Source organism: Ambystoma mexicanum, chromosome 9, assembly GCF_040938575.1.
Source record: "Ambystoma mexicanum isolate Mex_15411 chromosome 9, UKY_AmexF1_1, whole genome shotgun sequence".
Lineage (NCBI taxonomy): Eukaryota > Metazoa > Chordata > Amphibia > Caudata > Ambystomatidae > Ambystoma > Ambystoma mexicanum.
This window is the reverse complement of record NC_090931.1, coordinates 1,533,688,945-1,533,712,780: the sequence shown is the minus strand read 5'-3', so window position 1 is coordinate 1,533,712,780 and position 23,836 is coordinate 1,533,688,945. Positions and strand designations below refer to the sequence as shown.

Genomic DNA, 23,836 nt, shown 5'->3' with positions numbered 1-23,836 from the left:
ACCAAATAAGCTGAAAAAACAAGCACACCTAAAACACTGTGGATAGGTCTTAGAAGTGGAAAAATAACTACAACGCAAATAATACATACAGAGAGCACAAACATATGTTAACAAAAAGCATTTATTAAAATTGTTATTTTCTAACAATTGGTGTCTATTTTATTTCTTGTATGTGTGCAATTTATAAAAGCGCATCATTGGCTTTTTGGATCCTTGGCTGCTCTGGTCCTTAGTTCGTCGCTCACCTCTGGTCCTTGGCTCCATTGATGGTACCTGCCAAGTAGCCCCATGTCCTTCATGACACTGAGTCCAGTTATTTCCTGTTAAATGCTAGGACTGGTATTGCACTTCTTCGCATTATAAGTATAGGCCTACAAGGATCAGTATGCAAAGTGAAAATCCAGGACTGGCTCATGGCAACACACGTAACATAGCCCCCGCCCCCCTGCCATCTAAATAAAAATGTCTTAACCTGGTCTGCCTTCAGCCAATCAAGTTATAAGCTCTGTGTGTGCCCTTCAGTTAAGTCCTGTTAACAGTTTTGGGCTTTTAAAAACATATCAGGCATTTGCCAGGCACTGCCATTAGATGCCCAGGTACTTGCACCTGCTACCGTTCATACCATTAAAGACAGCAGGGCCTACAAAGGGCCTATCCCATGCCTACACAAAAACCCAAACTATTGGCATTGCCAATGCTAGTTTCCATCATGACTAAACTAAGTGTTGCCGTAAATACTGTGCAATTGTTTACCTCTTTGCTAGGTAATGTGTCTTCAAAGGGTCTCTAATATTGAAAGAGCCCATCAATGCAAAATGCCTCCACACAACCTGCAATGGGAGCACTGGGAGTACTTGCAAGTCATTAAGGGGCTGCAGACAGCCTGTCCAGGACACTGCCTGTGGCTTTGAATTAGAATGGCAATCAGCCCGAGCCTCACAGCATGTGCCTAACTGCTTATGGGAGGACGGGATGTACGCCTTGTTTCATATGCATTTTTTTTCCCTTTTTCTTTTTTGTAAATGTGGCCAAGTCGAGCAGCGACTGGCAAACAAGTGGGAAAACACGCACACGATTAAGGAAAAACGCGGACAAAAACCGCGACAAGCGACCTGCAAATATTATACGCGACTTTGGGCAAAAACAAGCCCAAAGTCGCGTATAATAAGCGGACCTGGCGACAGTGATTAGAGACCAGGCCTGCCTGTAGTGCACACTGCGGCTGCGTGTAGACGAGACTCCGGCACATGCGCAGATGAGGTGTAAACTGCGCAGAAGCCACAGAGGGCGATTCTTGCGCATGCTCTGTACAGGCAGTCGGCTGAGCGCAGGCAGGTTCCGCGCGGGAAGGCACCGCGAGCATGCGCATTAGGCTCCATTTATGCTAGAAGTATTGAGAAGTGATCTGTGCCTCCCAGTCCAGTGATGGCCAAGACACCAAGTGGTAAGGCAATGCTGCTTTATTGCTTAGGTCCTGTTTATAGATGGTGCCGTGCGCCACAGCAAGATGCATGGTAGCAAGAAACCCCCACATCCTGATCAGCTCTCCAGCCAACTGCGAGCACCAACCATCTATAACGGAGCACAGAATCAGGACCCCCAACCCAAGCAGCCACACCAACAATCCATGCGCGTCATAAAGCCAGGCCCATAGCCACTGCACCCTGAGGCACCAGTACTTCCAAACCCAAGCTACTACACACCTCCCCTGTGCATAGCCCTCAACCATTTGTGTTGCAAAGGCGGGTGAAATCACCCGATTTTGTTTTTGGCGGGTGAGAAGCCCATTGGAATGAATGGGCGTGCAGGAGGCTTGGCGGGTGAGTCAGCCCTTTACAAGGCGGGAGACACCCGCCAAAAGCGTGTGAGTTGAGAGCTATGCCTGTGACTCTCACAACTCACCTGAAGAGGACACCCCCCCCCCCCCCCCCCCCAGTGACCAGCACCTAAAGCCATCTCCTCACACAAACACCTCCCAACAATGTGGCCACCAAAGGGGCAAATGCCCAGGCATGACCAAAAGAAAACTGAACCACATTCCTTACCCAGATACCAAACGCACAAACTAGGCCGAACAAGGACAGCCAAGAATGAGAAGGACGTCTTCTCAGGAATAGATAAAAGAGAGCGAGACAGGGCGAACCATAATCTCACCCGAGTGGCAACCAACCGTGAGATAAATGATGAAACAGATCTCGCCAGCACAGCAAGGAAACCTGTGGGATGCAAGCTGAAATCAATCCCACACCAGCAGCTAACCCACATGGGAATACGCAGATGCACATATCACTACTGCCACCAGAATACAACCCCCAATACAAGCTCCTAACTGAAACCCCACCAAAGAGAATCAGGTCCACTGGCATGACAAAAGAACCATAGCCCCCACAGGAATGACCAACGAGGAAACGCATCTCCTTCTGCTCTGGTCTGCCCCCCAGAACCTCGGACCTGCCACATCCAAGCACAAAACATTGCTCACCTGCGAGCAAAAATATGTAACCCAAACATCCTGAACCAATTATGCAACACTAAACACCCTTTTGCCCTGGCCTGCCACCTTAGGGCCTTGGACCTGCCACACCCAAGCACAACCCAATGTAAACTCTTCCTTGAGTCACATTAACTGTCTAGCAACCCGAAACCTATGGCAGCACCCTAAATAACCTTCACAACCAACAGCTAAACAACAACCGTTAGAACAAAGGCAACAATGGTATGTTACCAAAAGATAAGCACATCCCAGACAAACCACAGGAACGCTGAACAGCCTGGGTAGAACACCAAATATTCTAGGAAATCCTAAATAGGCACACACACTGCTGAAAAATACTGCAAATCGACCCACCTCAACCTCCAAAGATTGATTAAACTGGTAATAAATACATTCTTGAGTTGTAAAACTCACAACCCACAGCTGGAACAGAAGCTCAGCAAAATAGAGTGCACACACCCTACAGTATAGGTCTGCACTTGTCACACGGACATCTGCAACCCAGATGATGACCTAGCCAAGATGGGTGAAGCTGGAAACCCACCCGGCCGTTTCTTTAACCCTACAAATATTACACAGTGACAAGACAAAATGACGCATATGCCGAATGCCCACCACCCTGTGCCAGCATACTCGCACCCTGGAAGAGCGAGTAAATGATCCCACAAGAATGTCTGTCCGTGGCCTGTAAGGGAAAACACATTGAAATACACCCGTCCACAACCTAACAATCCACAAATCTACTATCTGCAAAGGAAACAATATTTCATGCACTTCTTATGTATTGTGCACATTCCTGTAACTAGCACCTAGTTGCATGAGGGCTTTGCACGCTGAAATAAATGCAAAAATAAATAAAATATAGATTGCACAGTTAATAGAGAACACTGTCCACACCTTCATGTTCGGGAGGAGAGGTCCAGTCCACATCAGTGCAGCACATAATTAAGACTAGTGTACCAAGTAATTAAAACAAAAGACAGGGGGGGAGAGGGTCCTGGGAGTTCCTCTGCCGGACATTAGTCCCAGTTACGAGAGCCTTACCCAGAGTCTTAAGCTCACTATCTTTCACAGAGGAGAAATATCCAAAACCTATGGTCCAGCACCGAAATGCTATGGCAATTCTCCTATGAACAAGAGTACCAACAGCCACCCCAGAAATGCGTTTTGGTCTGGTTGGACCTCATCAGTAGGGTGGAGCTAGGGGAATTATGTGTAAGATTTGAACTCTTCCCATGAGTGTCCTCTACCTGTTGAAGAAGTGACTTCTTAGGTGAGTTCTTTATTCTCCTCGATATGCATCCCCAAACATACATAGTTAATATAACATAGCTAGGTGTGTATGGCACCACTTGCCTGGGGAGTCGGTTTCAAGCTAAGCAGGCTCCTCTTAGATATAACCAGGAGCTAAATAGCTCCCAGCTCCTCGCAATTTCGAACCCTCGCATTGTAATAGAACTGGTGCTATGAAGTCACTTCTTCCAAGAACCCCATCTTCACTAGGCAGAGCACACTCTAACAGGATACCAGTGAGAACAAACGGACATGCGGTCCCAGCACCCATCATAGTGGGCTCTCCAGCTGGAGTTGGGGACTTGCCGCTGGTGATGTCGATTAAACTTCGCTGCAACATAAGCAGCCATGAAGAGTGAACATGCTCTACCTGTTGGAGATGGGGCTCTTATCAATATTGTGAAGGTTTGCACAGATTGCAATGGCGTGAATGAGTGATGTATGGATGCCATCACAAGTTGGGAATCCATACATTTGTAGTGGGAATCCTGGTTTGTGTTGTTAGATTTTGAACGTTTTCTCAGTACGAGAGAGTTATTTTTAATCATTTATGTCTATGTTTGTATGTATTAATTTAGCATAGAGATATCACACTAGGTATACCTCTACATCTGAAGAAGGTGGGATGCAAGTTGAGCTCTTATCGGCATGGTGGTACGGCACACCACTTAATTGTATATAAAGCAGTGGTATTTTGAGTCTGGGGCTGGTGGTGATTTGCCCTTATACACATTCCTGGGTTTCTCTCTGTTACGTTGGTTGACCTAAAATTCTACACCATATGTTAACACATCAAACAATATCACACAACCATATATTCAAATGTGTATAAAGGGAAGTTGTCCTAAACAATGGGCCTCATTACGACACCGGCGGAAGACCATGGTGCTATTAGCACCATGGTCCATGCCGGTAAGTTACCGACTCCGCCATGGAGAAAGGGGGAATTGCCACCCCATTATAAGGTTGGCAGGGCGGTAATTCCCCCTTCCTCCATGGCCCTTCCCCATATTTGCCCCATAGGGCTCAATGGGAATGTGGAAGGCGCTAAGTACGGTGCCGCAAATTGCGGCACCGTAATTAGCACCAAGGTCCCTTTGCGGGTCCCTACTTTAACGGCTGGTCTACACCAGCCGTTAAGGTCGGGTCCCGCAAAGGGACCTTGTAATTAGGCGCTAATAGGTTAACGGCGCTGCAGCCTTTTACGGCGCCGTTAACCCATTAGCGCCTGGGTCGTAATGAGGCCCCAATGTCTTGTATAGATCTAAAATGTGCTTAATCACACAAGTAGTAGCTAGAATCATAGAAATCTCATTTCCCCTAAAATCAGAGGATTGTAAACAAATCTAGCAAACACTCTCAATCTAATGTCCACCGTCTTATCACATTCAGTGAATACGTTTCCCATGTTGCAATAATATTTCCCTTTGCATAGTCTGCAACCTCTTTTTGTAAAGGGAATGGGAATATTCTGAAAAGGACCGAGGACTTCCAATGTGTGAAATAAATTCATTCTAGAACGCAGGAACAATGTTCTTCATTTTAGGTGAATACACGGAGGCTGCAACTTCTTTACTGTTCTACCAGCAGCAAAGAAAACAGATGAATGAACAATAGAACAAAACAAGAAAATCATTCTGAAACGTAGCCAACGTGGCCCAGGTGCATCGACCCCTCATTAACAAGTCTATGGGCGTCAACACGAGGTTGGTAGAATCCTGGCGGGAATTGCGCCGGGATACAGCCAATGCCAATGCAAGTAGCGGCAAGGCGGTAAATCCCCATTCCTCATTGGGTCTTTTGGCATTAGGAGTGTTGCGCTAATAGCGCTGAAAGCGGGCAGAAAGCGGAGATGTTTACCTCCAGCAAAAAGCCGCAGGTAAAACTCTAACTTTCCGTCCAACTCGTAATTGGGCCAACCCTTAAATGGGGCGGTAATAGCATTACCGCTGCATTTAGGGGCTACCGCCCAACTAGTGATGAGGCCCATATTAACATGTGCAGGAAACATCCTCTTCTTTGCTGCTGTCAGCCAGTTAAGTAGACACATGTTTTTTCTTTGATGTGTGAAAATCCAGAGGGTGTTTCACTGCCCAGACCCCAGGATCCCTTGTTCAGTTGGCCTGAGCATGGTCATCGCCTTTGGACAAGTGCGGAAGGATCACCTCGGTGAGGGGTCCTCAGGGAGTGGGGGAGGAACACCCGATGGCAAGACATGGTATCCCCCCTTTCCAAATACCCCTGTCTCATCCTATTTTATAGGAAATTCCAACTTCCCAGATCACCCCCTTTCCTACACAAACAATGAGCAGAGTAAGAGGCGATCTGAGGCTGAAAGGAGTACCACCCATGCAATACATTGGACATGTCCCACTAATAAGAACAGGCAGGGGCAGGGGCTTGATCTTAATTACATACACCTGGTACCTATTTGCTCTCCCAACATGGTTAAAAGGTGGAACACTGAGACATACTCTGAGCAAGGCGATGCACGAGAAGGAGCAGTTCTTCCAGGGCGTCAGTGAACTAGGCGGAGCAGAGCGACAGGCTGAGGGATGGGCAAACCTTGGACACTCCTGCGAGAGATCGTTCTCTCCGAAGGGCCTTGAAGGTTTCGCATGGAAGCCCAGCTAGAGAGAAGAGACAAACCTCTTTTTTGTTTTCAAGGATACCAGCCACCCTCCCGGATGAACAGCAGAGTTGGAGAGGTGCAGCGGATGATGTGGTATCGGCCTTCACTTCAGAATCAAAGCCGCGAAAGACAAAAATGAATTAACACAGCCAGTGAGTTGATGAAAGCAATGAAAGTCTGGTCTGTGTTAAATTAAACTTGACGGCAACAGTATCAGACGAATGAAAGTTGTGCGTGTGCCGATAAGATGCGAGAGAAAGCAAAGCATTGTAAAGAACTGTAAATTAAAGATACAAGTATAGTAATGGAGTGGTCCAGCGAAAGAAGATTGCCCAATCGAAAGTCTCAGTGAAATGTCTGATGCCATAGAAGCGGCAGTAAGAGAAAGAAACTGAGATGCAAGATTTTAACCATTGTGTGATTTCATCCCGGCAGAGGGACACCTGGATGTGAGAGATATCTTTGAACTTTGAAATAAGTACTGTGCTCGAAACTACATTTACCAAGAGGCCTTGGTGTAGGAGAGAAAAAGTGACATTTGAAGAAAGAAGATCGAAGTGGTCATGCCGAGGTAAGAGCAAAAGCCTCACAGTTTTGAAAGTCTTCAACAGCGGAAGGAATGTAAAAGGAGGCCTGAGCCCAATAGAGGGAAGCCTTTGAAGGTGTGATTGAAACTTGGGGAAGGGAGCCCCCACAAATTTTGATTGAAAGGTTCGAGCCTGGCGGATGGAAACATGTACTGAACTGTGGTAACCAGAAGGACACAAACTTTTGTTGAACTTTATTACAAGCTAAAAGGTGACCTGGGCTGGAGTGAGAGAAAGCCGAGAGGTCCAGCGGATAAACTAGTGACTTTCCGTGGAAGGCCAAGTGGACCCTGGTCCACGAAACAAACAGCATCCTTGTGTCTGAAGCCAGTGTGTGTCACAAGGTCCAAGTATGCCACCCTACCCCATGCTACAAAATGTGGGGAAGGGAGTTTACGCAGCCATGCTGACATTTCTTTTCACACTGATTTTTCGTTTTGCATTACACGTTCCCTTTACACATTTATTGTATTAGAAAGAGGGCAGGCATTAAGTTTATTAGTATAGTCCATATTATTTTGACTAAGGACTGAGTAGGACTGTATTTTCTTTTTGTTTGATGGTCGAGAATACTCCCATCTTAGTTATAGGTCAAGATATGAGTTTTCCAACCCCTTCTAAACCATCAATAACGATTTCATTTAGAAACTTGCAGCTCTTGTGTCAGTGTCTACTTGTGATACCATGCCTCCCTCACAGATGTTAAAGCACTTGTAAAGGTTCTGCTTACTTGTCGATGGTAAGTGTACAGTGTTGGGTTGCACTCAGCTCATTCTGCCTTTTCGATTCAGCTCCAGTAATGGGGGCCCATTTCCCCCTTTCCTTACCTTTTCCCCTTAACTTGCGGTGGAGCGTGGGTAAAGCGGTGTGCGAAATCACCTCCACTTCCCTCTTCCTCGTCCCAGTACTAATACGTGAGGTGTTGCATGAGGAACCCCTTTTTTATTTCCATTCTTTCTGGCTCTGCCTCACGCACACTGAGCATAACAGCCCACGTCCCGAGAACACTTGAGTTTTTGATGCTCCTGCTGTGATGAAGCCTGCACAGTCCTCACAGAATCCCTGCCTAAAGTCTCCCCCAGGTGGCTAGGGAAAGGCAGCCGCTACCTGATCCTAACCCCTTTGGGTGGTATTAGCCGGATGGATCACCTGGGAGGAGAGGTTCCCATAGGACATGGGACAGCTTCATTAGGAGAGACACAGTATTTATCTTCTTCGGAGGGGGAGAGTTCCATGATGCCGTAATATCTAATGGCTTGTTGTTGAGTGAGGCTTCCCTTACATAAACGACCCACGTTGTCCGTGGTAAAAACCGTTATGATCAACATGGGAATGATATATATAAGAATCAGAGCATTAATACCCTGGCTTCTGATGATTATGATTCTCCCTTAGGTTTGAGCTATGAAGTTAAGAACTTACCATTACCTCCTCCAGAATTCTTCCCCAAGGGTGTATTCAATGCACAGAGTAAATAATCAAATTCCAAATATCAAGATCTGTGGTATCCGCTATCTGAAGCGGCTGCAGTTGCATTCTCTTGCGGCTGCAGTGTGGCTTGACAGTGAGATCAGGTACGGCCGTCACGTTTCCAGGTTCTTTCCCCTAACCTGGAAGCGTTTGCTCGGCTCACCGCGCTGTTTGCTCTTCTGTTTTATTCTTCAGCGCCATGTCCAGCGCCACTGTGCTTTCGGGACTTATTTGGGACCTGTCCCTCCACGCCGCATGACTTATTTATCCCGTGCCTCATGAGACACATTCTCAGAGAGGCAGCCAAGGAGCCTGGTAAAACCAGTAAGGCATACTGTGAAGAGGGTCGGCATTACGGCTTCTAATATTGGGTCTGCTCTGGGATACCAGTCTTGTTTGACTTTGTTTTACAGTTTGTTTTGCTTAGATTTTGCCAGCGGTTCCCTGCTCTCATGGTGGTAAATTACCTAGTGTTTGCTCCATGCCCATTACGAGAGCGCTTGCCCTTGAAGTCCTCCTAGTCAAGTGAAATGGGCTCTCAAGCCGATATGGTTGAAAGGCCAGACCCTCCTACATGTATAGCTGTGGCCAATAATCAAGTGAGGGAGGTCATGGCTAGGAGCACCCTGAGAAGATGGCGCCTTCGTAAAAAGTGCTGGGATTCAGGGGGAAAAGAGAGGGGTGCTGTTGTGCTTGTTTAAGGGAAGAATTCAGTGGAGCTGGAAGTAGTCACCATTCAGAAGAATCTTGCTGGTTTATTTGGTATCTAGTCTTGGTCAACCCGGTAGCTCTGCCCATATGCCTTCGGCCCTGATGGAGGTGGTGCACTCTGTCTAAAAGTATGGATGCTGTGATTAGTGATACTATGGTGCAGTTATGCCCGGAAAATAAGGAGTCTAATGGGAATGTAAACTGGCATTTCACAATCTGAACCAATGTAAATCCTATCAGGATTTTGCCAACTGGGTGGACTCCTTTGATGAGATTACCTCACATGCCCCCTTGAATAAGAGTGATAAAGCATGTCAATGTGATTTGAGAGAGCCAGAGGTCAATAGGGGGCATGGAGCATGTCAAACCTGTCTATGAGCACCAATGAGGAGCATCCAGCAAATGAGATCAAAGTATCTCCGCTTAATAGCAAGTCCCATGATGTGGGCCCTACATCGGTGGAAGGGGCGAGAGGGGTATGTGTACCCCCAAATAAAACTGAAAAATGGATCAATCTTTCAGCAAGAATGATCATGGCTTCTCCTTGGAGCGAGCTACAAGTCAGGAAATCCGGAATGGCTGTAGGCTTTGGACTACAGGAACATTATCATCACCAATGTTGAAAAGCCAGAGAGAGTGGAATCACGAGAGGCGCTCAAGAACAAGGTTTTGTTTTTGCTTAATTCTAAAGACTTTAGACTTCTACGAAGGATACATATTAAAGAATGGTGCACTGTGACCTACACTGACTGATTGCTCCTCCCTCAGTGCTCTTCCTTCTGCTTCTTCTGCCTGTTCTTGCAACAATCTGAGCTTGGTCGTCATCTCCTGGGCTGTCTCCTTTAGTTCCTTGGTCCTAGATGCCGTCTCATCTGGGCTTTGTCTGGCCTTTTCTTATTTATTTGTCCCTCTTCCTCCCGTCTCGCTGGCTACCTGTGTTTGGGCCTTCTGTCCTCTTAGTAGCGGCCAGCAGGGCTCTCGTGTGCTGTGTGAGAGAGTTCCCCAGCCCGTGCTTGGTTCCCTCCATGTATTCCTCTGTTGTGCGCACTTTGTTCTGTGTGTAGAGGGGGAGGGGAGGGGGAGGGGTCTGGGGAACGCCTAGTTCACGGCGCCATCCGCCTCCCAAGCGCATGTATTATTCTGGCTTCTTTGGGCTCCTGGGGCTTTTAGACAGGCTGCTCGGCTCGGCTCCTTGTGACTAGTCTTTGGCGGATGGCGGGTGCTACTTCTCAAGCCCTGTGGCGGCTGCCATGTCACGCAGGGGGCCCGGTCGCCGGATTGCTGCCTGCCTCTGGCGCTACTCTAGGCACTACGCAGAGATCACTTCTGCTGCGGTCCATTGCAAGTAGCACGGCTCCAGGGTCTCCCTGGTCCTCTTGTGGGCTGCTATTCCTGGTCTCCGGATCGCCAGCTGCCGGTCAGCGTTCCATCTGCACCCCCATCAGACGGGCGTCTCAGCACCATTTTGCGGACTCTTCGTCGTGTCCGTCTCGGCCTCTCCTGTGGCTAATTCTTCTCTTTTTTCCACAAAAGATGGTGTCGCGTGCTGCTCGCAGGCTCCTGATCACTCGGGGGCACTTTCGCCCCCATCCGGATCAAGCAGGAGAGCTCTCGAGAGGCATGTCTGCTCTGCATGCCAACTGGCCACGCCCCCGCTTCATCTTTCCTTGCCAGTCTTCTTTGCCCCATCACTGTGCACCTTCTCCACTTCATCTTTCCTTGCCAGTCTTCTCTGCAGGTCGTGATGGTGCACCTTCTCCTCTCCCTCTTTCCTTGCCAGTCTTCTCTGCAGGTCGTGATGGTGCACCTTCTCTGCTTCATCTTTCCTTGCCAGTCTTCTCTGCAGGTCGTGATGGTGCACCTTCTCCTCTCCCTCTTTCCTTGCCAGTCTTCTCTGCAGGTCGTGATGGTGCACCTTCTCTGCTTCATCTTTCCTTGCCAGTCTTCTCTGCAGGTCGTGATGGTGCACCTTCTCCGCTTCATCTTTCCTTGCCAGTCTTCTCTGCAGGTCGTGATGGTGCACCTTCTCTGCTTCATCTTTCCTTGCCAGTCTTCTCTGTAGGTCGTGATGGTGCAGCTTCTCCCCTTCATCTTTCCTTGCCAGTCTTCTCTGCAGGTCGTGATGGTGCACCTTCTCTGCTTCATCTTTCCTTGCCAGTCTTCTCTGCAGATCGTGATGGTGCACCTTCTCCGCTTCATCTTTCCTTGCCAGTCTTCCCAGCAGGTCGTGATGGTGCACCTTTTCCTCTCCCTCTTTCCTTGCCAGTCTTCCCTGCAGGTTGTGATGGTGCACCTTTTCCGATTCATCTTTCCTTGCCAGTCTTCTCTGCAGGTCGTGATGGTGCACCTTCTCTGCTTCATCTTTCCTTGCCAGTCTTCCCTGCAGATCGTGATGGTGCACCTTCTCCTCTCCCTCTTTCCTTGCCAGTCTTCCCTGCAGGTCGTGATGGTGCACCTTCTCCTCTCCCTCTGTCCTTGCCTGTCTTCTCTGCAGGTCGTGATGGTGCACCTTCTCTGCTTCATCTTTCCTTGCCAGCCTTCTCTGCAGCTTCTCCACTTCATCTTTCCTTGCCAGTCTTCTCTGCAGGTCGTGATGGTGCAGCTTCTCCACTTCATCTTTCCTTGCCAGTCTTCTCTGCAGGTCGTGATGGTGCACCTTCTCTGCTTCATCTTTCCTTGCCAGTCTTCTCTGCAGGTCGTGATGGTGCAGCTTCTCCACTTCATCTTTCCTTGCCAGTCTTCTCTGCAGGTCGTGATGGTGCACCTTCTCCTCTCCCTCTTTCCTTGCCAGTCTTCTCTGCAGGTCGTGATGGTGCACCTTCTCTGCTTCATCTTTCCTTGCCATTCTTCTCTGCAGGTCGTGATGGTGCACCTTCTCCGCTTCATCTTTCCTTGCCAGTCTTCCCTGCAGGTCGTGATGGTGCACCTTCTCCTCTCCCGCTTTCCTTGCCAGTCTTCCTTGCAGGTTGTGATGGTGCACCTTTTCCGCTTCATCTTTCCTTGCCAGTCTTCTCTGCAGGTCGTGATGGTGCACCTTCTCTGCTTCATCTTTCCTTGCCATTCTTCTCTGCAGGTCGTGATGGTGCACCTTCTCCGCTTCATCTTTCCTTGCCAGTCTTCCCTGCAGGTCGTGATGGTGCACCTTCTCCTCTCCCGCTTTCCTTGCCAGTCTTCCTTGCAGGTTGTGATGGTGCACCTTTTCCGCTTCATCTTTCCTTGCCATTCTTCTCTGCAGGTCGTGATGGTGCACCTTCTCTGCTTCATCTTTCCTTGCCAGTCTTCCCTGCAGGTCGTGATGGTGCACCTTCTCCTCTCCCGCTTTCCTTGCCAGTCTTCCTTGCAGGTTGTGATGGTGCACCTTTTCCGCTTCATCTTTCCTTGCCAGTCTTCTCTGCAGGTCGTGATGGTGCACCTTCTCCGCTTCATCTTTCCTTGCCAGTCTTCTCTGCAGGTCGTGATGGTGCAGCTTCTCCACTTCATCTTTCCTTGCCAGTCTTCTCTGCAGGTCGTGATGGTGCACCTTCTCCTCTCCCTCTTTCCTTGCCATTCTTCTCTGCAGGTCGTGATGGTGCACCTTCTCTGCTTCATCTTTCCTTGCCTGCCTTCTCTGCAGCTTCTCCACTTCATCTTTCCTTGCAAGTCTTCTCTGCAGGTCGTGATGGTGCACCTTCTCCACTTCATCTTTCCTTGCCAGTCTTCTCTGCAGGTCGTGATTTTGCACCTTCTCTGCTTCATCTTTCCTTGCCAGTCTTCTCTGCAGGTCGTGATGGTGCACCTTCTCTGCTTCATCTTTCCTTGCCAGTCTTCTCTGCAGGTCGTGATGGTGCACCTTCTCTGCTTCATCTTTCCTTGCCAGTCTTCTCTGCAGGTCGTGATGGTGCAGCTTCTCCACTTCATCTTTCCTTGCCAGTCTTCTCTGCAGGTCGTGATGGTGCACCTTTTCTGCTTCATCTTTCCTTCCAGTCTTCTCTGCAGGTCGTGATGGTGCAGCTTCTCCACTTCATCTTTCCTTGCCAGTCTTCTCTGCAGGTCGTGATGGTGCACCTTCTCTGCTTCATCTTTCCTTGCCAGTCTTCTCTGCAGGTCGTGATGGTGCATCTTCTCCACTTCATCTTTCCTTGCCAGTCTTCCCTGCAGGTCGATAAACAAAGGCTGCGTTCGCTTCCACTGTGTCACATTCCAAGTATGTGTGTGGTTTGCTTGCCAGCCCTGCTTTCCTTGTTGCTTTCCTGCCTGTGTGTATGTAACCTCCAGTGAGAGACAAGTGTATGGAGACTTCGTGGGTCAGCTCTAGCTGCAGTACCAGGGAAAAAGATGCCTGGTGTCTTTCCCATCTCTGCTTCTACATTACCACCTACCCTCTGATGTACCTAGTGTCATCTAATAAAGGTACTTACCTGCAGATGAAGCTTCATGCCCTCTTCTTTGTCTCCTAGACTGAATGATATTACAGTAGGATTAGTGTGCAGGATCATTTGGTTTCCTGCCTGCACACCTACATGCACAGAGGCATTACTGTTCCCAAGCTTGAGCAGGCAGACAGAAGACTCCACAGAAATGAGGGGTCCTGCTATTTGTTTGTCCCCTCTATTTTAGACAAGTGCTGCGCACCGCTGTAACTTGCAGGCAAGGTGGCCCCCAAACATCACTGGGCAACTCCTTGATTCATTTGGGAGGTGGAGGGGGATGGAGTGTGTGTGTGTACGTGGGGGTGGGGGATGACACAGATCTTCTGGCTCCGGCTTAGTGGAGGGATTTTGCACTGGCCCTTTTCCATTAGACACTAAATACTGAAGACACAGATAAACCCACCCCGCTCTGCCCCAGCTCCTGCAGCCACTTCTGCCTCACTCCCCTTTGCTGCAACTGCTTCTGTCCAGCCTGTGCTGTCTCTGCCTGTGCTGAGCCAGAACAGGAAATCACAGCTCCAGAGGATCGATTTTGTTTTATTGCTTCTTTTTGCTCACTTTCTGTGAGTCTGACTCAGGAACAATAGGATCCAGGAGAAGCATTTGTAAGAAACTGGAGTAAGAAGGTAGTAAGTCCTTGCCTCTCGCCCAGCCATGTACCCCACAGCTCCATCTCAACCCACCATCCCCCAAATCAGTCTTCATAGCTCTCAACCTTCCGCATCTGCTTGGGGGGTGAGAGCCTGGGTTGGACACCGGAGGTGGCGTCTGGCGTCACAGGAAGTGACATCACAGAAAGGTGTGCACAAAAAATCCCAATGAATATTAACTAATTAGGGTGCTGCAACTCTAAATTGTTGCAAGTTACCTTGGGCATAGAGCCTGTTTCTCACAACTTTGAAAGGTGCTTTATCACTGCTCCAAAGAAAGGAATTCACAGTTTCAGAGGGCGCTGAAGCCATAGACATGTTTTTTTGCCACTAACATGGGGATGGAAATTGTAAGTTATGCAAGCAGCACTTGGGATCTATGGAATACTCAGGTTCTGTATGGCCAACACGGAACAGGAGGCTTGTGGCAGGTGTTGCATAGTGCGTTGTCACCTGGTAAGACATTCCATAATATCATTTACACTGCCTTTAAGCATGTGAAATGGTATCCCAAGGCTAGCATGAGGAAAACTATGGAAAGGTCCCAGAATACGCCCAATGAAGAAAATGCGCAGCAAAGTTCCTGCCAGAACCCTTACAATGAGAAAGGCTTAACTGCCCACTGCCAAGCCACATGCTAGCTGACCTGGCCTTTATGATGTGTCAAAAATATATATATCGCACACATTTTAAATTAGAAAAAGTGGCCAGACAGAGTTACTCTCTGGCTCTCTGGCCACTTTTTCAAATTTAAAATACATTTGCTATATATATATATATACTGTGATATGCAAAGTTGCAGGAGAGAAAAAATACACACTGACTTCAGTAGGGGCCAGGTTTCAACGAGCTCAGAAGGAGAGCTCTTCCAAGGCAGCCCCAGCCAGCAGCCGTGATCTTGTCTGGAAGGCTGGGGAAGAGTCCTCCACAGCGTTCAGGCAGCAATGAGGGCTGTGCAGTAATGCATTGAGTCTTGCAGCTCTAAGTGAAACAGGAGTTAGTCTCACGAGGTTGGGGAGGCAGGTGAAACAAAGGAGCTGGCGGGTGGGAGGCTGTGTGGGTGCTTTCGGCAGGTGAGTTGAGAGATATGAGTGTTCACACTCAGCCACTTTAATACCCCTGAACACAAGGAACTACCACCATCTGCTCCCTTTGCACCAGGATTGGCAGAGAGAAAGCTGCTGGTGCTGCCTCTGCCTTCTTTTTCCTGGAAGAGGAAGACCTTCTTAGAATGTATGGGGTGCAAGTGGTGAACCTGAACCAAAACTGTCTGTAAGCAAGCTTGAAAGGAAGATTCCTTGGGTAGGTTAACATCTGTCTTCTTTCTCACACTCTATCCATCTTAACCTTTCTTTTCCTTCTTTTGTAGACTTGCTGAAGATTGAAGAGGGCATTGAACCGTATCCCAAGAATTCCCAGGACGTCATGTACCAGCTGAAGAGTGAAAACGCAGAACAACCTTCTGTCTGGGGTTGTAAGGACTCAATGGATTGGGTGAAGGTTGAAGTAGAAGAGGGTTTGTCTTTCACTGATTGTCCGCACCCAGTTATCCAGGTGAAGGTTGAAGAAGAGGAAGATGCTTCTTCCGGGAATTGTGAGATCCCAGAAGACTGGGTGAAGATTGTAGTGGGAGAGGAGCCATCTGCCCAGGATTTTCAGGTAAATACTGAAGAGATGGAAGAAGCCTCTGACCGAGAACCTCAGGACTTTAAGAAGTTGATAAAAGTTGAAGTCGAGGAGGAGATGTTTGCAGGAGATTCTCGGGTTTCCAAGGGAAGGAGGATTGGAAGCTTGGCTGCAGGTGAGGAGTAAAGGCATTACACCACACTGTTCCACAGTGTGACACGGTTTACTGAAAAGTACCATAATCATACATTTTGCGCTGGTAGATATTGTAGGGTGTACGATATCCCATTTCCCAAATAGAAGCAGCACACCTGAATAGCCTGACCTTTGTAATGACTTGGGAGCACTCATTACATGTAAGGTGTTGACCCGTGTGTGTCTACAGGTGTTTAGCCGAGACACTCCTGTTCTGATGCTGACCTGTGCATACGCCTTTTGGGTCAGGTTTTGACTTGGGAGCCAGGTCTTCACCTTTGTTCAGTATTACACGAAAGAACAAGTAATACGATTTAATTAATACAAATCATACAAGCAGTACCATCAGATGGCCAAATATGCCATGTACCAGATATCGCATAATATGGCAGTGTACTCCTACCATTTGCCAGCTATAACGTGGCAACTTGGTTCTGAATTTGCCTTTTCTTTCTCAATGTGCTATTGCCATTATGCTTTTGCTGTGCACGATTTTCGAGTTCTCTTGACTAAAGTCTTATGCATGGCTGTATCATCCTCTTGATCTTTCCACCTGGTTCATCGTTCTTGGGGCCGGACTCTGAGCTTGTGAAAAAGTAGTGTAGACAGCCGGCATTCTCCACTCCGGTTTCCAGCACCACCATTCTGAGGTGGGTGGAAGGATTGGAGGGAAGCTGTAGTGCTTTCCACCTACTGAAATCTATTGTTCTGGGAGCAACCTTTGCACCAGTATCACTGCGAGAATTCCTGTAAAGTCTGTCACGTTTGTGATTTGTGAAGGGCTTTGCCAGGAGACTGCCCTTGCAATGCCTGCCTGCCTTGCACTCCTAACGGTTGGTAGGGCTGTTGTCAGGCCATTAATCAGCCACATGTGAGACCTTGGTGGCAAGCCATTACATTCTTAATATAACTATGGTGCTTTTAAGAAAATTGTTCTTCCTCACAGGAAGACCACGTTTCTCATTTTGCATGCACCTTAGAAGCGGTCCCAAGTATTTGCCAGTGTAACTAGTATCCCTTAATACTGGAGCCTGTCTAGTGGCCACAAAGGCACAATTGGTCACCTGGCCCCAGACCAAATGTAACTCCTTTTTTGTGCTTCAAGCAATGTCTGCAGAGAAGCGGGATTAATTAACAACAAACTGTTTGCAAACCCAAGAAAACATTGTCCCGCCTTTCATAGCCGAGTGGCCTGACTATTTATTTTCATGTACGTGTGCAAAAAACCTACTGCATGTGAAAACCCTTATGTGCACTCATATTATATTCACACAATTATATGTATGCAACATCTAAAATGTATCACACTAGACACAAAAATAACAGTCAAAGTAACTTTTAACAACCTTTAATTCACTACCCTAGATGCACGCACAACTGCAACATTATAATATCACATCCATTTGTAACATTATTATGGTGCACGGAGCATGAATGTCTCTTTCTATTCGGATAAAGTCCCTATACCCCAACAATTCTCCCTTTAGTGAATTCATTAACTACTACATTTCCTAGGCTCAAATCTGAACTCCCATTCAATTCCCAGTTTGAGGGCCCACATGACATGAAATGGTGGTGGCGCTAGCTTTGGACGGGTTGGCAGACATACGAGCAGCGTCTGGCATGTTAAAGGAACAGCATCGAGGAAAAGCTTTACAAAAGCAAAAATGCAGAATACTAAAGTGATGATTGCCATCAGCATCTTCATTGCAGGGCTGATCCGTGACGGAATCCACGCGAGGCAAGATTCCAGCCCCACCTGCCATGGTCTCTTTCAGTTCATGCAATGCGCTAATAGTCTGTGCAAGTCTTCCCCACAAACAGTTCGAATTAGGTAGTTTGGAGCCATTTTGAATTTGCTATGTCTTGAACACCCAGGCCCAGGAATGAGGCTCACACCATCTCGACCTTGCTATTTCTCAGGAATCCTGTTGAGTGCTTCTGTAGATGCTGCTGAAACATAATTGGAACGTTTGAAAGTTCCCTCTCCATGGGCTCAGAATGGTTTGATGTACTGTTCTCATCCGAAAACTCAAAGGATGCAAGGGGCATGGAGGCAAGGTAGGCACAGATACAGGTCTGGATACTGCACCTGAAAACATCGAAGGTGTCTCTGGAACCACATAGATGGTCGCATGCAGTGCAGTTGAACTGCACAGACACCGCCAGGCTGGAGGCAGTTGTCGATAGGACTTTGTTCCAAAAGTCCATGCAGTATTTTACAATGCAGAGGTTCCTCCAGCCAGTTCATCAAGGCGTATTATGCGACTGCCCACCGGCACTGCGCCATCCCCACATGTGCAAGTAGCTGATTACTAGGTTTTCTTGCTCCTTGAGCCATGTCTGACATCTTATATGACGGTTCCAAAAATTTCCACAATGCTCATTGGTTTGTGCTACCATATGACCCGTATAGTCCTTCATTCCAATAGCTTTACAACTCTTCACCCCTTCTGCCCATTGATTATTTATGATCCTAGAGCCTTTGAGATTCAGTTGTACTCTTTTGGTACAATGTACATTATTATCCTGCTCCTGAACATCTTTTTTGACACATTACTCTTCATCAGTAGGGATGGCTGAAGCTGTAATAGACTGCACTTGAAACTGCCCTTCAACCCGACACCAGGCTAGGTGCACCAAACCCAGGGCAACTCTAGAGTCTCTTTTATCTGGAATAAATATCCCAGGTATGCCAGAAGCGTGGGGAAGGAGTGAGCAAGTATAACAAGATCCTGCAGATTTCTTTGCCCATACAGGGATCACAATTAGGATTTGCTTAGCAGGAGCTAAATGCAGCTCCTGGGTATCCGGCTTCACCCAGTAAGCAGGAGCTACCTCTGGAAACCAGGAGCCATTATACAGTGTGCCACCAATGTAACTCCCACGTGAGATGTAAGCTGTAACTTTCTGTCAATTAAATATCACCCATTCGGCTGTAAACATCTTCTGGATGTGGACATTTCTCTTCTGTGAAAGGATGGTGAGGTAAAGACTCTGGTTGAGACTCTAACCCGGGATATAGGCCGGTAGTAGAGAAACTCCCAGAACCCCCTTGTTTTTGACTCCATTTATACACATCCCTAATTATTATTCCCTAAAAAGATACAATACACAACCGTATCAAAACCCCACTTGCTTTCCAGTCAAAGTGCACTTGCATAAACTAGACAAGCCCTCGAGGCTCTCCAAAAGTGGTGCTCTTCTTAATTGGTCTGCACAGCTAGGCCGTGGCACTACACATTAGGGAGCAGACAAGCTTTTAAACAATATGGTGATTGCAAACCACTGCTTATCTATGTGCACAATAAGTGGTCCCCTCAGAAAAAGCAGAAAAAATGTATAACCTCACATTCCACGCTCACTATCAAATAGAATAAAAAAACTGTTGTACACAACACACCAATTGGCTTGGTTTATTATGAAAGGTTGTAAGCAATTATGTTCACCTCACATAACTTGCACAAACAGGCTGTTAAGTAATCTCATTTGAACACACTATATCGTAACACAAAAATATAAATTAGTTGCATTTGCTAATTTTGCGTGCTACGAAAACTTAGTGTACTTTCATGTAACACACATGAGTAATTGCATAGTCCTAAAACTGCCAACTCCAATAACTTAGTGTAACCTCAAATAACACAAAGAATGTTTGGTAGTCATTGATCTGACTCAAAGGCTTCTATTTGCAATGTTAATCTGAAACCACAAATTAACATGCTCCAAAAACACAAGTTTCCAAAAAAAACGCCGCCAACACGTGTTTCAACCCGCTGGGGTCGTCATCAGGGCGTGGAACTGATACTGTTAAACTAAGACATTTCATGCCTAAGTGACATGATCATACATGTGGAAATGAAGATGACACACTGGGAGGGTTAGGAAATAGCTTTATTGTAGCCAACCTCAGCCCAGCAGGACTCCGCCATCACCTCTCCAACTGCTCATCTCTGGAACCTAGAACCCTCACGTAAGTAAACAAGAAGTGTACAGCAGGGTTGGAATCCTACCATGGTAGGATTCCAACCAGATAAATAACAAACATCACAACACTTCTCCCCCCCCCATAATCCTATAGAAAACATGCCAGAACATACCCCCCCCCCCACCCACACGCAACTATTCATACACTAGGCACCCCCATTCAATCAAGAGTACACAAGGAAATGAAGAGAGTAAAACAAAAGTGGGATAAAACCACAACCGGAACAAGCCTACTGCACAATGGCACCTACAACGTAATCATTAAATTTGGAAGGCAACTTCCTCTCCCGCATGGGGTAATTGTTGATCCTAACGGGGGCAGTGTGACTTGAGGTAGCAGCAGGGGTGCCCACCCAGGTACTCACCCCAGTACCTCCACAAGCACAGGCACCCTCAGCAGAAGTAGAACCCGCACCAGCATCATGGCACTCTGACAGGACGCCAGCACAAGGGGGATCAAAACCTGGACTCACAGTTACCTCTGAATTAGAATCCCAGAAAAGATGATCGGGAGTGACTCCAGTGCAACCCGCACCCCTGCCGGCTTTAATGGGTTTACAACCCACTTGGAATCTTTCTACAACCACCACCCGCCTCTTGCTTCACCTGCACCCATCATCAAGTTTGACATATCCTCGACCTGTCTTCATCACCACCCGGGGCTGGATATACATTTTACAACCTTTTGGGCACTAGCCTCGGGTTCCTAATCTGGACGCAATCCCCTACTTTTACCGCCAGGGGCTTCCTACACGCCAACTGTTTTTGCATGAATGACTCTTGCTTGCAACGCACCCGATTCAAAACCTCTTGCATGTCAACCTCTGAGTGGGTACCACCCGCCAACGCCGGCACCCTCAGCATGGTACCAGGTCTCCTTCCCCGCACCAGTACAAATGGGGAATGACCCATAACTGCTGACAGAATGTATCTGTATGCCTTCAGAGCCTCAGAAACCACATTCTTCCATGGAAGACCATTGGCCTCTGGATTGTACAGTGAAACTTTGTGGTGACGAATCCCCAGGTTCCTCAAAAACTCCTGCATGTGATTGGGCACAAATTGTACCACATTATCGGTAACAATCTCAGCTGGTACCCCTTCTCTGTCGAAAACATTACTTAAGAAATCAACAACTTTCACAGCTGTCACAGTAGACAATGCAGTAGCCTCCACCCACCTGGATGTGTAGTCGACCGTCACGACTATAAACCTGAGACCACTACCCAGGGTGTCTATGGGATCCATTATATCAACGGCCACTTTCGACCAGACTTCTTTCGGGACTTCAACTGGATACACAGGCTGGGGAGACAGAGCCTTACTCTTGTCACTTGCGGAACATGCCGCACACTCCATTACCACTTCTTCCAGGTCAACATCCATCCTAGGCCACCAAAACGATTCTCTCAACCTCCTCTTTGTCATGGACCTTCCCAAGTGACCCTTGTGAGCCGACACCACCAGCTTACTCTTGAGTGACTCCAGAGGAACCAATCTCTGGGCCCTAGCAACTCCCCACAGGCCCTCTGATAAATGCCAGACATGACCGTAGAGCTTGGACAAACTATCACTCAAAATTCCACCCTTGAGAGCAGACCTGATCTCAATCAACGTGGGGTCATGAGTACACTCCTCGCTCCACACCTGCTCATCAACAGCCGGAATATCACTTGCCACCAAGGTACACTCATGCCCATCCATTTTGTGCACCTCATCAACACTGCCAGCATGGGGAAATCGCGACAAGCAATTCGCCACAGCATTCTTCACCCCAGGAACGTATTCTATCCTGAAATTGAACTCGCTCATGTCCGCCATCCACCTCATAATTCTGGATGAGGCATGCGATAACCCCTTTGTGGTCAGAACATGCACTAAAGGCTTATGATCCGTACGAAGGGTGTATTCCACTCACCACAAAAAGGTTCTAAAGTGTTTTGAAGCCCAAACAGCGGCCAGAGTCTCCCTTTCTATGACTGCATATCTCTGTTCCGCATCTCTCAGTACCCTGGAGGCAAAAGCGATAGGGCGATACTCCCCACCATCCCAGTGCTCCAATACAGCACCAATTCCAAACTCACTGGCATCGACAGTCAAAACAGTTTTCTTGCAGGGAGAAAATGAACCCAGGGAAGGAGCTTGATCAACTTCTTTTTTTAATCCCACAAATTCCATAGGCTATTTTATCAATGATTTTAAGTAGAAAGGGGACTGTTGTTATTGGCCAGTAGTTTGTAGGTACCGTTGGGTCTGGAGAAGGTTTCTTAAGCAGAGGGGTGACCCAGGCTTAGTAATAATGGGTGTGAGTGCATGGGCACAAGATTTAACTATGTGAGCTGGGACGGCGTCTCCTTTGCAATTGGAAGCTTTCAGTATGGAGATGGTGTTGCAGACTAATTCTTGGGATACTGGAGTGATGGGCTGTTATTAGTAACAGGGTTAAGAAGGTGATATGATATGATATGGCATTTGTAACGCGCCTATGCACAAGTGTTTCAAGGCGCGACGAGGCAGGGAGGGGGGAACAAAGGGAAGACAGACAATGATCCTACTAGGCCAGGTGTCATTCAGATCGCGCAAGTGCAAGGGTAGAGGGGAAGGGAAAAGTGCAAGGGGAAAGGGAGAGGGGAAAGTGCAGTACAGGGGTAGAAGAATAACAAGATAAATAATAAGGGCCAGCTGGTGGCAAGTGCAAGGTAAGTGCAGACAAGTGCTGGGAAGGGGGGCTGTAGGGATACAGAGACAGTCCCAGAGTGTAGGGTTTGCCAGGGAGGCAGTGCAAGGGGAGAGTGGCTGGGCCAAGGAACGAGATCGGTGAGAGTGGCCCAGTTGCAGAATCGGTGCAGTTTCAGTAAGGAATTTACCAGGGGAGAGGGGGAGAGAAAGCAAAAGTTAAGAGGAAGGTTTTGAGGTGCTTCCAGAACCGGAGATGGTGCTCCTCAAGTTTCAGGGATGCAGGAAGGCTGTTCCAGAGGGAGGCCCCTGCTGTGGAGAGAGATCTACCCCCAACTCGTTGCTTGGAGAAGTGGCTGACCCTAAGGGAGTTGGAGGCGGATGAGCGAAGAGCTCGAGAAGGAAGATATTTAGGAAGAGAGAGTTGAAGGTATTTTGGCCCCAGACCCCAGAAGGCCTTGTGGACAATGCAGAGGGTTTTGAACTTAATCCTTGCAACCACTGGGTGTTACGCTCACCTGGTTCCCACAGGGGCGTCGATCGGACCCAGACAGCTGCGGTCTCCACCAACGTGATGCGTAGTGAAGAGATGACAGTCTAGACTGGCCCGCCTAATCTTGTCTGCTGGACTCGTAGAAGTATTCTCCTGCAAGTGGAGAAAGGGATTTAGCCACCTGTGGACTTTAGTGATGGCCCCCCCCTCGTTCTCCCCACTAATCACCTCCGATATCCCCTCTTGGTAACCTCACCTTATGTTTTTAAATGATGAGCTCTCCTTCCTGCATGGCATGCAGGGGCGCGTAGATACCAGTTACTTCACTGGTTTGAAGGTACTGGAGGCGTTCCGGAGGAATATTGACTCCAGTGTCTATAAAGTTCAAAAGGTTCAATATGTCCGATGTTCACTCTTGTCCATTCCCTCGTTAGGTTGCAGCTGGGTCCAAAAGAATATTGCCTGGAGGCAGCTGATGGCGTTCAGGTTAGAGTCTGTATTACCAAACACTGTCCAGTAAAAGTTGCATGAGTTTAACTGGTTAACTTGCTGTTTTCTCTCCCTTTATAGGTGCGGCATAGAAAGATGCGGCGAATTAAAGGATAATACCTCC

At 47.8% G+C, this 23,836-nt stretch overlaps 1 protein-coding gene across 1 annotated transcript in view; it reads left to right on the top strand.

Annotated features, from left to right (window-relative positions):
* LOC138489456 (zinc finger protein 436-like) overlaps positions 1-23,836 on the top strand; it is a 299,198-nt gene that overhangs the window by 190,816 nt on the left and 84,546 nt on the right. Inside the window, exon 3 of the mRNA XM_069617178.1 lies at positions 15,616-16,047. Coding sequence (XP_069473279.1) covers positions 15,616-16,047 — 432 coding nt within the window. The remainder of the gene's footprint in view (positions 1-15,615; positions 16,048-23,836) is intronic.